General features: G+C 44.6%; 1 protein-coding gene across 1 annotated transcript in view; it reads left to right on the plus strand.

The window, feature by feature from the left end:
- The window catches only part of LOC144781358 (cholesterol 24-hydroxylase-like), a 394,520-nt gene that overhangs the window by 12,655 nt on the left and 365,044 nt on the right, over positions 1-16,821 (plus strand). Inside the window, exon 2 of the mRNA XM_078660146.1 lies at positions 13,016-13,093. Coding sequence (XP_078516272.1) covers positions 13,016-13,093 — 78 coding nt within the window. The remainder of the gene's footprint in view (positions 1-13,015; positions 13,094-16,821) is intronic.

Raw genomic sequence — 16,821 nt, forward strand, 5'->3', positions numbered from 1 at the left:
GCCTTGCGCAATGATTCTGGCTATATCTCCAAAGAACTCTGGGCAGTCAAAGTTGGGACCATATATGTTCACTACCAACAGGTCCCTGACCTGTATATTTTGACATAACATATCTACTCTCCGGGTCCTCTCTGAGCAGTGTAAGGCTCAGTGATGACCTCGGGTTAATCCAATTAAGTACCCGTTTGGCATGCGTAGTAAATCCTGCTGCGTTAACATTACCATCTAACCCCCTATGCCTCAACGTGGGACTCATTTTCGGTAGATGTGTCTCCTGTAAGAGAGCCAAATCGATATTCTGCCTCAGGCCGATTGTTTCCACCAAAGGATCTATACATGAACCCACCGGCAAACTGATAGACAAATACCTTCAACCATCAGTTATGAAAGCCAAAAGCTACATTAAGGACACAACAGATTTTTTGCTCAAATTAGCAGAAATCCAATTCGACCAGACAGACTCGCTAATACTGTGCACAGCTGATGTTAGTTCGCTCTACACCTCAATACCTCACCAGGGAGGAATAGAAGCCATAGAACAAGCCCTTCTTCACAGCAATATCGACACACCCATGCAAAGTTTCATCATGGAGCTCATGATGTTTACATTGTATCACAGTTATTTTCACGTCAACAATCAGTGGTATCTTCAACTATCTGGAATGGCTATGGGAAACTGTGCCGCCCCAACATATGCCAACATCTATATGGAGAACTTTGAGAACCAGCACATATACGCCAATCATAACATCTTCGACAAAATCAGAATGTACGTCCGATACATCGACGACTTATTTGTCATATGGACAGACACTAAAGAATCCCTCACAACAGCTCTCACAGAACTCAACACCAAAGATCCACGTATCAAACTCACATGGCTCATAAGCGACACTGAAATATCATTTCTTGATGTCCACATTAAAATTACTGAGCATGGATTCAGCACTGACTTACATCGGAAAAGCACCGATCGTAACAACACGTTACATTTCAACAGTTTCCATCAGGGATCACTTAAAAGACACTTGCCGTTTTCCCAAATGCTACGCCTCAGACGCATCGTTTCTGATGATCAAACCTTCAAACAAAGAATCCAAGAAATGCATCATCGATTCCTCGATAGAGGATATCCTGAAAACACCCTCATGGAAGCTTACAACAAGATCAAGTGTATCTCCAGACAAGACAGCCTTCTCAAGAAGCCCAAAGAAGCCCAAGAACGCATGGTTCTAGTGTCCAAATAATCCACAGCCAGCCACAAATACAAAAGAATCATCTTAAAACACTGGCCAGTTCTACAAATGGAACCTGATTTTCAGGAAATTTTTCAAACTCCTCCACTGTTTGCCTACACTCGGAGTAAGAACCTAAAGGAAATTCTATCTAGTCCCACGCCAAGCATCACAGTCTTCAAGGGCACACAACCCTGTCTCAATTGCAACAATTGCAATAGCATCATCAGAGGCAACACCATCCAACATCCCATGAAGGGACACTCAATTAAACTACAAGTCAACGCAACATGCGACTCCAAAAATTTGATTTATGCATTGAAATGCCCCTGCGGAAAAATCTACATCGGGAAAACAGAAAGAAAAATCAAAACCCGCATGAACGAGCATAAGTCAAACATCCGCACTAAACAAGAAAAATCCAACGTTGCCATGCATTTTCATGAGTGTCACCATACTGTTGCACAACTTAGATTCATAGTACTTGAACTTATCAACAACAAAGAAGGCATTGACAATCGCAAGTTTCTCCTCAAAAGGGAACTTGAATGGATCTATCGCTTACAGACTCTGAAGCCACATGGGTTAAACGATCGTGTTGAATACAGCTGTTACCTATAAATAATCATCATATGCCTGTTGCTAACTGCGTAACTGTCAACTCTTTGCTCTTTTCCCATTCACTCAGCTTCATTCTTTTTAGTTTACCATTCCAAGATGTCCCCCATTCTTTTTCACCTTCCCTCAGCAGTCCGTTTTTCATGTCACTGGGTACTTTACCTTTTTAAGATGTCCCCCACATTTTCCCACCTCCACACCTCTTCACTCTCTCTAAGTAGTCCTCTTTTTATGTCACCCCTATTGAACTCACCACGCTGTGCCTCTCTTTATGTTTACCCTCGTTCCTCACACCGTTCATGTTACCCACGCATCTAATCACAAGGGCGTATTCCCTCTGACAACCTCAGACCGACAGATTGGAACAGCGAGCGCCCTCGCGACTCGACTGCAGTAAGTTTCGCTTATCTAGCGTTTGAGCACCACGCGTCTTTAACGCGCTTCTAGCACTTGCCAGCCACGACGCGGTAATTAATGTCTCACATCCCCTTCACCTTCCCTTTCGTTCATCTTTTGCTTCACGACTGTTCTGCAGTTAGTTCTGTTTGTTTCATCGCTCATGCACCACGCTATCTTTACGTGTCTTTGCACTTGTCCATCACGACGCGGTAGATAATGCCTTTCACCTTCTGCACCTCCTTTTTCACTTACCCTGCACTTCCCTTAATCAAGTATTCACATTACATACGCGCGTATTACCATCCATACCCTTTTTTCATTCACATTATTAACGCACCGTGCCACCTGAGCACACTCGGTTATTATTGCCCCTCATCATTTGTGTTCTATCATCATGTTAGTTTTATTCGTTTTCCTTTTCCTAATTTGGGCTCGTTTTCATTCTTTCAGCTCTCCTTGATAAAGGGCGTTAAACGCCCGAAATGCATTGGAGTTCGTGTTCAACAATATTGATATGTATGCATCTAACTATCACCATTGATATGAGTTAATATCATTGAGAAAATTTGATCGCACTATTTCTGAACATTAAAACTCTACAAATTTCCCAAGAAACTTTGGAATCAATTATTTGATCCTCTTTTGGAGTGCCTCACCAGGGGATGTCCCTGCATGTTCCATGCAGACACTACTTGCTCATATTTTTCAAGCGTTGACGGTAACGCTACCCTTGAGTGCACCCACACTCGTCACCCTCACACACAAGTGATTACGCTAGCAGTGCACCACCTAGTCCTTCCTTTTGTCAATTCAATTTGTACCGCCCCAGGTGGACTGCACGCTTCACAAACATGCAATACGACGAAATCAGCAAAAGCACCGATGTTAGAGCGCACACTCTAGCATATGATGAAGATGAACGACAACGCATCTATTCGTTGATTGAAGAAGACATCAGCCCATCCACTACCCTTCGTAATAAAGAACAATGTACGAGACAGCTACTATACCTCTCCAAACGTCACATCAACCAAAAGCTCCACGCGAGCACACTACTTAAATACCATCGGGCGCTCAGAATCCCACGAGGATTGCGGATAGCGTTGAAGCCCTCCCTTTGCAAGAATTCGAAGACATTCAAGGATAAATGGAATGGTATTCTGAACAAGTGCAGCCTGGACCTAATCCTTCTTATCGTAGAAGAACTTTCTGGGATTTTGAAAGAACTTGAACAAGAAATTAAGATCGTTGACAGCGAACTGAAAGATCTCCTAACACCTGAGGAGCTCACTACCACACTAGAAGATATCAAAAACATTCTTGATAAACACCAAAAAGAAATCAACGAACGGAAAGTTAGAAAGTTCCGCAGAGACACGCTTGACTACAAGCTTGATGAAGTGTACTCTTGGGCCGATGTCTATGCCCAACGACGACGAAATAAGCCTTTTAATGCTCAAACCGACACATCATCATCCGGAAGCGACTCTTCTAATCGTCCTCAACAAAGCACCTTTAGACCAACTACTGTCAGCCATACTTCCGCTCAAGCTCAAGCATCGACATCCCAGACAAGACAAGAAGAATCCTCTGCGGTTCCTTTTTTAGGATTAGACCCAGAAGTCACCGAAGACTCCGGCGGAGCAAAAAGAAAAGAGAAAGAAAAAAGTCCTCCCACAACCCGGAGTACAGTAACCAAGAAAGATCTGAAACCGAAAAAGCCCACCTAGTCATTAACATTTCAGATACACCAATTTCCAAATACCAAATGAACTTACTTGAGAAAGGGACATCTTTCATTCCAGTGGCACAAACGAACTTACTTGAACTCGAAGTCAGTACGTTCAAATTCACAAGAAAACTCAAACTACGTCACTTCTTTGACAATACTCTACCTGTGAACACCAGCGTTAAGAGTGACCAACTCAAAGGATTAAGGCCACCCAGCACATACCAAGCTCCTATGAGCCACAAGTGTATAGACCTTTTTGAGAACCTTGTACGCCATGACCTAACCAAAATCAACTTTAAAGCGACTACCAAATACAAGAACATCACAAGGAAAGATCGCGATACCCTCAAAAGTTTGGCGAACAACTTGGATATTAAATGCACCAAAGCAGATAAGGGCGGCGCCCTCGTGATCTTGAACTCGAATATGTACAACCAACGACTCAACGAACATTTAGAGGATTCCTCTACTTATATGCTACTTGACAAAAATCCCACGCTTGAGTTTCAAAACACATTACAGACCATCGTAACAAAAGCACATCAAACCGGGATTATTGAAGACCGCACTAAGAACTATCTCCTGTTGGAAAATCCTAAGAGTCCTACAATCCAGATGAGTCCAAAAATACACAAGAATCTGCTTGACCCTCCCTTCAGGCCGATTGTTTCCACCAAAGGATCTATACATGAACCCACCGGCAAACTGATAGACAAATACCTTCAACCATCAGTTATGAAAGCCAAAAGCTACATTAAGGACACAACAGATTTTTTGCTCAAATTAGCAGAAATCCAATTCGACCAGACAGACTCGCTAATACTGTGCACAGCTGATGTTAGTTCGCTCTACACCTCAATACCTCACCAGGGAGGAATAGAAGCCATAGAACAAGCCCTTCTTCACAGCAATATCGACACACCCAGGCAAAGTTTCATCATGGAGCTCATGATGTTTACATTGTATCACAGTTATTTTCACGTCAACAATCAGTGGTATCTTCAACTATCTGGAATGGCTATGGGAAACTGTGCCACCCCAACATATGCCAACATCTATATGGAGAACTTTGAGAACCAGCACATATACGCCAATCATAACATCTTCGACAAAATCAGAATGTACGTCCGATACATCGACGACTTATTTGTCATATGGACAGACACTAAAGAATCCCTCACAACAGCTCTCACAGAACTCAACACCAAAGATCCACGTATCAAACTCACATGGCTCATAAGCGACACTGAAATATCATTTCTTGATGTCCACATTAAAATTACTGAGCATGGATTCAGCACTGACTTACATCGGAAAAGCACCGATCGTAACAACACGTTACATTTCAACAGTTTCCATCAGGGATCACTTAAAAGACACTTGCCGTTTTCCCAAATGCTACGCCTCAGACGCATCGTTTCTGATGATCAAACCTTCAAACAAAGAATCCAAGAAATGCATCATCGATTCCTCGATAGAGGATATCCTGAAAACACCCTCATGGAAGCTTACAACAAGATCAAGTGTATCTCCAGACAAGACAGCCTTCTCAAGAAGCCCAAAGAAGCCCAAGAACGCATGGTTCTAGTGTCCAAATAATCCACAGCCAGCCACAAATACAAAAGAATCATCCTAAAACACTGGCCAGTTCTACAAATGGAACCTGATTTTCAGGAAATTTTTCAAACTCCTCCACTGTTTGCCTACACTCGGAGTAAGAACCTAAAGGAAATTCTATCTAGTCCCACGCCAAGCATCACAGTCTTCAAGGGCACACAACCCTGTCTCAATTGCAACAATTGCAATAGCATCATCAGAGGCAACACCATCCAACATCCCATGAAGGGACACTCAATTAAACTACAAGTCAACGCAACATGCGACTCCAAAAATTTGATTTATGCATTGAAATGCCCCTGCGGAAAAATCTACATCGGGAAAACAGAAAGAAAAATCAAAACCCGCATGAACGAGCATAAGTCAAACATCCGCACTAAACAAGAAAAATCCAACATTGCCATGCATTTTCATGAGTGTCACCATACTGTTGCACAACTTAGATTCATAGTACTTGAACTTATCAACAACAAAGAAGGCATTGACAATCGCAAGTTTCTCCTCAAAAGGGAACTTGAATGGATCTATCGCTTACAGACTCTGAAGCCACATGGGTTAAACGATCGTGTTGAATACAGCTGTTACCTATAAATAATCATCATATGCCTGTTGCTAACTGCGTAACTGTCAACTCTTTGCTCTTTTCCCATTCACTCAGCTTCATTCTTTTTAGTTTACCATTCCAAGATGTCCCCCATTCTTTTTCACCTTCCCTCAGCAGTCCGTTTTTCATGTCACTGGGTACTTTACCTTTTTAAGATGTCCCCCACATTTTCCCACCTCCACACCTCTTCCCTCTCTCTAAGTAGTCCTCTTTTTATGTCACCCCTATTGAACTCACCACGCTGTGCCTCTCTTTATGTTTACCCTCGTTCCTCACACCGTTCATGTTACCCACGCATCTAATCACAAGGGCGTATTCCCTCTGACAACCTCAGACCGACAGATTGGAACAGCGAGCGCCCTCGTGACTCGACTGCAGTAAGTTTCGCTTATCTAGCGTTTGAGCACCACGCGTCTTTAACGCGCTTCTAGCACTTGCCAGCCATGACGCGGTAATTAATGTCTCACATCCCCTTCACCTTCCCTTTTGTTCATCTTTTGCTTCACGACTGTTCTGCAGTTAGTTCTGTTTGTTTCATCGCTCATGCACCACGCTATCTTTACGTGTCTTTGCACTTGTCCATCACGACGCGGTAGATAATGCCTTTCACCTTCTGCACCTCCTTTTTCACTTACCCTGCACTTCCCTTAATCAAGTATTCACATTACATACGCGCGTATTACCATCCATACCCTTTTTTCATTCACATTATTAACGCACCGTGCCACCTGAGCACACTCGGTTATTATTGCCCCTCATCATTTGTGTTCTATCATCATGTTAGTTTTATTCGTTTTCCTTTTCCTAATTTGGGCTCGTTTTCATTCTTTCAGCTCTCCTTGATAAAGGGCGTTAAACGCCCGAAATGCATTGGAGTTCGTGTTCAACAATATTGATATGTATGCATCTAACTATCACCATTGATATGAGTTAATATCATTGAGAAAATTTGATCGCACTATTTCTGAACATTAAAACTCTACAAATTTCCCAAGAAACTTTGGAATCAATTATTTGATCCTCTTTTGGAGTGCCTTACCAGGGGATGTCCCTGCATGTTCCATGCAGACACTACTTGCTCATATGTAGATAACTCAACACCCTCCGGAGCTTGCGGTGATCATTCAAACCTCTAACATTCCATGTTAACGTCCGTAACTCCCTCCCTCTCTCCCGTTCCTCCTGCTGGTCGCGTACCATTATCCAAGCAAACAAGACTTATTGTGAAGTGAGCAAGTGCATGCAGTGACGTGCCATGCAGCTTACATTCAAAGAACACCCAACAGCTGTAACAACCTTCCCTCCCACCTACCCCACCCCTCCGCTACCCCCCTCCCACTGCAGACCTCCCCCAACATGGCCGCATGTAAGTCATATCCCTGTTCCCACCCTCAACAACCCCCTATCCGAAAACCCCTCCAGAGCAGAAACAGCAACAGTGCAAGGCACATGTGAGTGGAGGTAGCCCAACATTCCCTACTACAATAAGTACCACCAGTCAGAGTAACTGGCCCTGCCCTTGTGTGCCATCCCAGTCATATTTCCAGTTTAGGTTATAAATCGCCCAATCTCTACAGATCAACGTACACCTCCCCACAGCATATTGTGAAATAACACCCCGGCTAACTGTCTCCGTGGTCGCCCCACAACCCCCCAGACCCTCCGCTACTGTGTGCATAACATGAACCTGTAGTAGTCCCAACCAATACTCAGCGACCCCTGCGAATACTCAAAGCCTCCTCCAGATCCTAAGTCTCTGTTTAGTAATTGCTCATCTCAAACAGTACGATGAGTACTACTTTCATCTCTCCTACCTGGCAACACAGTGTCCCCTCCAGCGCATTCTATTATAGTCACACATTACCCAACATCGTCTGTTACACGATCAGTCCTGTTCCTCCAGCGCAGCCTCCTCAGACACGTCCTGCTGTTCTCGTCCCGGACTGTTCTTCCGTTCTTTCGCCCAGTTCTTGACTTTAGGGTCTGTAAAGATGTGAGATATCTCCTGCCGATTCACCCTCAGCTTCGCCGGATATAACATCGCGTAGTCCACCTCCATCTCTCGAAGTTGCCTCTTCAGTGGCCCAAAATGCTTGCGGGCCTCCTCCATCCGTGTGGTAAAATCGGGGTATGAAGAGAGTTCCATGGACTTGAGTATGGACCTTATGTCTTCTTCTGCGTTCTCTTGCGCTGGACATAGCGCTCCAGCACCCTCGCTAGGTCCAGGGTCTTGCGATTTGGATCTTCATTACTCAAACACCAGCTTTGATTGTGTTTTGTCTCCTTTTCCCATTGCGACCTTGGGTGTCTGCCGCCTAAAACCAAGGCACAGTCTATCTCGGTCTCCTGTATGCCAGTGAGCAGATGCCACTCCAGCGCCGGCCTCACAGATCCCCCAGCGAAACCCCTCGCGTCCTGCCGCCCCGTTCGCTTGCTGCGTGTCTCACTGCACCCACAGCGTCCTGCGGCTGACTAGCAACAACTCGCTCCTCTTGGCTTTCTCCTGCCCAGTCCAATCAAATAGCGCACACCCGTGAGCCTGGTATGCCCCGCACCTCCACTCACCAGGCCACTATGGTGGAATCAAGTCTCTCGTATGGCTCCGCACTCTTCTCCAGCCTGGTCAGCCTGGCGCTTGCAGGAGGCGGGAATGGTCGCGGAGACACCCTGCTCACTCCACTCCCTCACTCGTCTGTCACCAGGGGGTACAGGGCCACAGACGACTAGCTGCCCCGTGTGTCCTCGCGCACCATGCAGCCTCCAGCCAATACTCTCGGGGGGGGCCCATGCTCTGTTCCTCGTCGTGGAGGGCTCACCTCTCTCCTCCTCCGTGCTCACTCCGTCGGGTGCCCACAAGCGGCCTGTCCACCGCCGTAGCTCTCTCCCGTTGTCTTGCGCCCCTCTCGGCTGCAATTTTCAGCACTCCCGCCGGGAGCGTTCCGTATTGGCCCCTCCCCCCTCGGGCCTAGGGCAACAGCGCGCCGCACGTTGCAGGACGCAGCCCGGCCTCCAAGAGCACCACACACCGGGGATCAGCAGCCCAGCGCCGAAGAACACCTCGCCTCCCGCGCTCACGCCACCAGGCGCTTTAGAAGCGGGACGAGCGTCCCTGCCGGCACCGGAACTCTTCAGATGTCGTGGGGGCACATCAGTGTCTCTCACCAACACCTAAGCTGCAGGATAGTTGAAGAATTTTCAGATGGCTGCAAGGAGCTCCGGGCTCAGGCAGCCATTATGCTACCGGGCTAGCTCCGCCCCGTTGGCCAGTATCTTTATCACTTCTTGTTCTTCCCTTGAAGTGTTGTGGAACACCTTCATCGTAGTTGGGTCAAGGTCAGCCACTTCCTTTAGTACTGCTTTTTCGAAAGTAAGTATTTCCACTGGGAGAGTTGTTGAAGGGGGGGTAAAAGTGGATTTTGGACGTAGCTCTGTGTCAGCCTTATCCATTTCAATATTTTGTTTGTTTTCAAAGAAAATTCTTAATTTCAATTTTCTGATAAATTTGTTGAGTTTGCAGCTCAATTGGAATTTGTCCAGGCCCTTTTCAAGCACTGTAAGTTGTACCTTACTTAGGATTGAGTCAGATAGATTAACCACTACACTCTGTGGCTGCTGGTGTTCGGTTGTTCCGGTGGGCCCATGCTCCGCGTGTGACTCCTGGCAGTCTCCAATGGCTGTGCCCATTGCACTTGTTGTCCTCTTTTTGTTTTTCCTCTTTGTGGGCCTCGGCCCCTTCCTAAAAAGGGAGGTTGAGGGTTATCGTTTTGTGGTTCCCAATAAGGGAATTGTTGTTGGGGGAATGGTGGTGGACCATAGAAAAATGCTGGATTATGAAATGGGGGTTGGTAAGGTGGCCATCCGTACCCTCCTTGGCCTCTGTTCCGTATTCTTCACCTGAATGTTTGTCGTCCTCTCTGATGTTTGCGTCCTCCTGAGCTGTTATCGGAATCATTGGAGCTGGTATATGATCCGTCCGTGTCCGTGTTGTACCCCGGATTCCTTCCAGAAGGTTGGTAATCATCTCTGGTGTATGGGTACGCTTTTTCGTGACTGAAATTTTTTCCAACTTTTTTGAATTTTTGGTACTTTGTGTCTTTCAGTGAAATTTCGAACTCCGTCTCAGTTTTATTAAGTTCTTCCAGTCGTTTCTTTAGTTCAGCTGGCGTCTGACAGGTCTTTAGTTTGACCTCCAGTGTATGTATTTTGTCTTTCATTGCGTTTGAGAGGCGTGTTGCTGTTTTTATAATCAACACCAACCAATCCCTGGTACAATGCCAAGAGATTAGCGACCAATCTCTCTTAAATTCTTTGTCCTGCTGAAAAATAAATGGTTCATTTCGCACCAAAAGCCCCCTTGGAGCTGCATTAATTCTGAAGTACTCTGCCATCATGATACCATGAATGATGGTCTTGATTTGGTTCCTTTTGAGCTCTGTGAGCTCATCCCAACATTGTGTTGCTTCATTACTGTCTCTGATAGGTGTCTCAGTTAGAGGTGTCATGGAGGATATGATTCGTTCTATCTCTTCATCAGTAAATGTTAGGACAGTTTTTTCAGCCATGTTGTCAGATGTAGTGTGCGGGTAGGTGAGTGTGTGGTCTCAAAGGGAGGAACTCCCGCACCTTTCGCTGTTAGACAATAATCAAAAAGGAGGGAGAAAGAGGCAAAGGCTCCGCCTCTTGATTCTAAACTTTAATAATATAACCCATAGTCATGGGATTGTAAGAAGCTAGCCTGTCAGTGAAGTAATAGCAGGTCTTCCCAATTAGGTATGCCTGTTTGGAAAAGAAAATTCTTTTCTTTAGTCCCCTCACTCACCAGAGGTTGCCCTTAGGTGACATGCTTCATCATTGGGGCTTCCCAAGCATCTACTGCTTGGGGCGTGCTGCGACTTGCGAAGGATACGTAGGAGCACTTTTGTTTGAAACTATGTGTGGTGCGGTGTATGGTGGAGTGGTAATTAGTGTGAGTTAAAAATACCTAGCTAGTAAGGAGAAGACAACATTATTCATCTGCATATGCCCAAAGTTGAAGGAAGAAAGAGAAGCGATACTTAACTGGCATTTTAACACCTGTGGCATACAGACTTGCAGGCAAGCGCTTATAAGATGTCTAAAATCAACTAACATAGTTTTTAACTCTGAATTTGTAAAATTCATACTAAAGATAAAAAAGAAACTGGACTCTGAGGATTTGATGTAACAGGACATATTTAATAGTGAATTTGCACAATAAGATATGCACTATTTAGATTTCCTACATTTTAAACGGTGGATGCTTTCAATTAATATAATGAGTATGTTTTATCCTGAATGTAATTTTTTTTAACATCGGTTGTTGTTTTTACATAGTGTATGATTTTAAATAAAATCAAACAATAAATTAAACATTGCTGTTGTTATATACCTGGCGCTCTGTTTGACAAGAAATTGACATTGTGCCCTTAATGGAAGTACAAATGTGTTCCTAGTTGACCAGTGAGTAGCAATGATTAGCAATGGTTAATCACCAAGACTACTAATTAATGCTTCGCTTGGCAATGCCACCGCCATTTAAATTACTGTACCCAACTACAGTTGCCTGTGATGCGGCGACCAATTTGCGGTTGCTCCTACGATTGAGGGTGAACGCCTTCTCAGAACTCATTAATCTAAATTTAGAAAATAATATCTAGCCGGTTGAGGAACCCTTCTAGATATTAATATGGCATTTCTTCTTAAGCAGATCACTAGCCTCATAAATTGTATTTCATCAGAGACAATGATGAGTAAGTGACTGGAACTATGCAAACCTGAGTTTTGAAACTTATTTATTTATTAGTCGAAGTTCAAATTAGTTTACTATGACTCAGTTGTTACTACTAATATTTAAAGCTGTGGTGCGAACAATTGTACGCATTTAGTTTAGTGAAGTTGATTTGTCTTCACTTTGTGCTAAACAATGCATTGTTACTATTGTACCCATTATACTGATAATGAGCATATGAAGTGCTGTTAAAGTGCTGTCTTAACGTTTGATATTACATGATGATTAGCTTTGATCGGCTTCCTTCACTTGAGATTGATGGGATTTGGTATAGCATCAAGATAAAAGAGAGGAGCTCCTCATTATGCAAGAGATCCTTTCAAAATATAGCGTTTCAATGTACTGCATGTTGTTGCGTTAGGATTAAATACATAAATGTCTTTTACATTGATTATGCACATTATGATGATTACAGCAGAGTAATCAAGTATACTATTTTTTTTCGGAACGTTTGTGATCGAATAGTTTATATAGAGTTTCAAATAATCAGTACATTTATGTATTAGTGTTTTTAACCTGGACTAAACATTAATTTGAATTAAAAAAGCAATACCAATCATGGCTACCTATCATTTGATAGTTTATTTTTCTATGAAGGCTGACTGACTGATTTACTGTACATATTGCACGTTCACTTCCATACAGGTACCTCAACTCTATCCGCTACAATTTTGTTTAACTTTGTGTTGGCACTGGTCAAGATTACTGGCTTCAATCAACTGCTGCAGGTGGTCCGGGTTTGATCGAGTGTATTAGAGCCACCCCACCTGTCGCGTATTTTAAGATAGGGTTGTTGCCCTCAGTACACAGTCACATTCTAGCCTACACAGTACCCTGTGGGACTTTTAGGCCTTAGAAATATTTTGAAGGGTTCAAGCATGCTGTTATCTCCAATGTTTTGCTCATAATGTGTCAAATGTCAGGTAGTATAAATGTACAGTATTAAATACTGAAGACTTACCTGCATGCCTGTTGAAGTATACTTTTGGTTTCTTGTATTGCAGCTTCTTACTTGGACATTTTCAATTACTTGTAAAGAACAAACAGAAGAATGAGGTTCTCCATCAGCTTTTATTAGAATGGTAAGTTTTAAGAAGCCTGTGGTATTCCCTCTACATATATCTTCAGTGTCTCTCTACAGTAGATCATATCAGTGATCCAATCTTTGAGTCTTGGGGGACTTTTGCTCCCCCAGCACATAGCTAAGTGCCGCTTAGCAAACAGTAGTGCAAATGCCAGAAATGTCCTTCCTCTAGCTAACTTGAGTTTACGCACGCCTAATATACATCCCGAGAAAAGAAAACAAACAAATTTGTGTGGTACACACTAGATGGCGGGAGCTGCCCAACTCAGATACCCTTGCAATAGTTGCAAGGAGGATGCCATTTTGTAATTCCAATGCACGTCATAGCATCCAGCGATGTTTACTGATTATAGTATAGAGCATCACTTACGTCAGTGATGTCGTCTGTCGGAGGACAATAGGCAGTGTCATCAGCCTGTCTGGGTCTAGTACTGGTACATATGAAATGATTAACAATCTCTACAACCCCCACACATGACCACTTCACAAGTGAGCGTATTTCTGCCAGTAACCCCTACCCCTCCGGGCATTGCACAGATACCTGCAAGTCCAGTCTGTGTTGTGGGTTCAGACCGTGTATTCCTGCTCTATGATATAGTAGCACTTAAGTACCTCATTGTTCTAGCATTTATCTGAGTGCTTTAAAATGGCACGTCTGATGTAGCTGCTTGTTCTTCCTGCCGCTCTCTTGGATATCCCCTTCTTGCGCTCTGTGAACCTTTCTGCTGGAGATATTTCAGAATGTCTTTAGGTTCATTGTAGATCTTGGATTTGCCATCTTCAATTGCTTTGAGTCTGGTGGGGTACAATATTGCGTACTTGATATTTAGGTCCCGAAGCTTCCTTTTGGCCAGATCAAATTTCTTCCTGGCCTCTTGGATTGATAGCGTAAAGTCAGCATACAGAGAGATCTCCATTCCCTCATGTTTCAAAGCAGCCAGCTTGCAGGCCTTTCTGAGGGCAGCATCTCCGTCCCTATAATTCAAGAACGTGGCAATAACGGGCCTAGGTCGAGCGCCCGTTGCTGGTGGTGGGGCTAAGGACCTGTGTGCCCTTTCAACTATGAAGACATCAGAGAAGCTGTCCCTGCTCAGGAAAGAGATCAGCAGCCGCTCTACATATTGCTCCATGGGTCCCGTATTTCTTGTTGCTGCTATGCCATTCAAGCGCATGTTACTTCTGCGGGATCTCTCCTCTAAATCTTCTGCTTTCGCCGTTAACACTGCCGGTTGTTTATCCATCTTACCCTTTTTGGTTTCCATTTTGTTACGGGCATCTTCAGTTTCGGAAATTCAACGTTCGGCCATATCTATCCACTCTATATGTCGGTCCATACCTTCCAACATACGGTCCATCCTGTATGTGAGAGAGTCAACCTTACCATCAATCTTTGTGAGGGCAGCTTGGATAGTGGAGAACATGACCCGCACATTGCCATTTGTGATATTGCTGGCAGATGCCGTTGTCTGCGTTGGCGTGTGTTGATCGTCTATGTTGGTTTCTGTTGTTTTTTTGGACTAATCAAAATTAAGCTTGGGCTGGTTTCTATCCGGTTTGCCCAAAGTGTTTGTTGTAGCGGAGTCAGCAATGGAAAAAAAGCCTTTTCCCAGTGAAGATCAGATAGTACATGCTCGGGTTTGTGTTGCAGCGGTGGGCACGCAGTGCTGTTCCGATGGTCTTGCTGGGCCTCTCCTTGCGCAGAAGCAGTATGGGCAAATGGCATTCCTCGTTTCACTTCCGTATGCTGTTTGCGCTTAGTGTGCTCAATTTGCCTCCTGCCCCGTCTCAGACCACCTGACCGCGATGCCCCTCTGGTGTCAAGTGTTGCCTCCTTCTGCAGACTTACTCTATAGAAGTCACCTAAGGAGCCCAGGCACTCACCGTTAATATTGCGTGTCATGCGACCAGTAGGAACAGCCTGCTTAGCGACGGAGACCCCTTTCTCTCAGATGCGTGTCAGTTTTAATTCTGTAGTTGAGGGGTACTTCTCTGCAGGCAGGAGGCTATTCGCTGGCAGCGATTCACCTCAAAGAGGCCCCTCAGCTCTTCCCAAAGCCCCCATCCTTTGGTCTACAGCTATAGCTTTGTTCCTGGTTGGCCCATATATTGAGGTATAGAGTGACTCACTTTTTATGCGTAACCTCTATGTCCATCAGTTTCCAGCTCACAAGTGCAAGATCACAGCGTCACCAACAATATCTCCCCAAGCATCGCTACTCTTCTCCTGAGGCACAGACAGTTAGTGAAGTGGTTCACCGCTTCTTGATTCTACCCCAAGAAGCGGTCTTGGGCCCAGAATGGCCCACAGTGAAAAGGCCGCAGTACGGTACAGGCGCATAGTGTTCACTACCAATAGCCAGTCTGTGGCGCGGCAATACACCTACCCATCAGGCCAACTCACTTAAAGATCTTTGTGGGTTATCGCTGTATCAATTCCCCACGCTGTAGATTATGTTGGCAGCAAAGTGTACCCAGGGCCGATGTGTTGTGCACCGAGCCACCCACCAAACAGCCATTACAAAAACTTTGCAGTCCACAAATCCGGAGCGATATGGCGGCGGTTCCCGTGGTGGCGTCTTACCGTCTTCTCCGTTCTCTTGCTGCATCCGAAGGCACCAGCCAAGCGCTTCAGGGGAAATGGAGGTTCCGCCGCAGCTGGCAAGCTTTTCAGGTCGTTGGCGATTTCGCCCCAGTCCAGGCCCATCCGGGCCCACCTTCGCTGGCGTGCCTGCACTACGTCACGGCTTAGCCGCATACTGCTCTCTGGTACTCAGGTTTCGCTTTTGCCCGCCAGGCCCAGTTGCGACTCGTTTCTTCGCAATGGCGGCAGAATCTTTCAGGGCCACGGAGCAGTAGGATGACAAGGCCAGAGGTATCCCACGTATGATCCGATTCGTTACCAGTTCCAGGAGCTCTTTGTGTGCATAATATTTAGTGTATTTCTTGGCATCCGAGAGGAGATCGCTTACAATGCGCCCATCTCTCAGCTCGGCTAGCTTGGCAAGAGTTGTGTAAGATTGAGGTTCAGTGCATCAGAACATATACATATACTCTTTGGTTGTCGAAATAAAAGTACTTTTTCAGAAGATAATTCAGTATGTGAAGTGTAGTCAGTTAACATGCCTGGAGATGGCACATGAATTGTATAAAGTACACAAACAGTGATACCAAAATAAAAAGATCAAATCAACTGCAAATTATAGCAGATGACAGACACCAAAATCAAATTGTGTTTCCAGGCTTTGTTACTACTATTGTTTGGTGGAATCATTTATGATTATACAGTAGCAAAAGTCAGATTTTAGGATATCTTTAAAGAACAAATAAATACGCTGTGTATAGAAACTGAGACAATAAAAAAATGAGTAAGAAAAACGAATCTATGAACATCCGTAAACATTGTCTGTGTTGGGGAGAACTAATGTAGGGCCAGAGCTTGATGCTGGACTTGCCATTGCTGCTCCAATTGGCCCCCATCAAAGGAGGAATGTATGTGATTTAAATTGCATGCATTTTCTTCTTCGTGAAGAGTTCGAGGATTGGAGGGAATGTCAATGACCTTAGGCTGGCAGCCAATCCCTGATTCGTTTGGGTAGCCAATATAGTAGATGAACAGGTTCTCTTGAAGGTCTCAGTTTGTGATAAAATCCTCAGCAAAAAGCTAAGCCTCAAGAGAATCACTGGAGCATTAATAAATGCAACACAATCAAATGAAACCAGATTCAG

Source organism: Lissotriton helveticus, chromosome 9 (assembly GCF_964261635.1).
Source record: "Lissotriton helveticus chromosome 9, aLisHel1.1, whole genome shotgun sequence".
In the NCBI taxonomy this organism is placed as follows: Eukaryota; Metazoa; Chordata; class Amphibia; order Caudata; family Salamandridae; genus Lissotriton; species Lissotriton helveticus.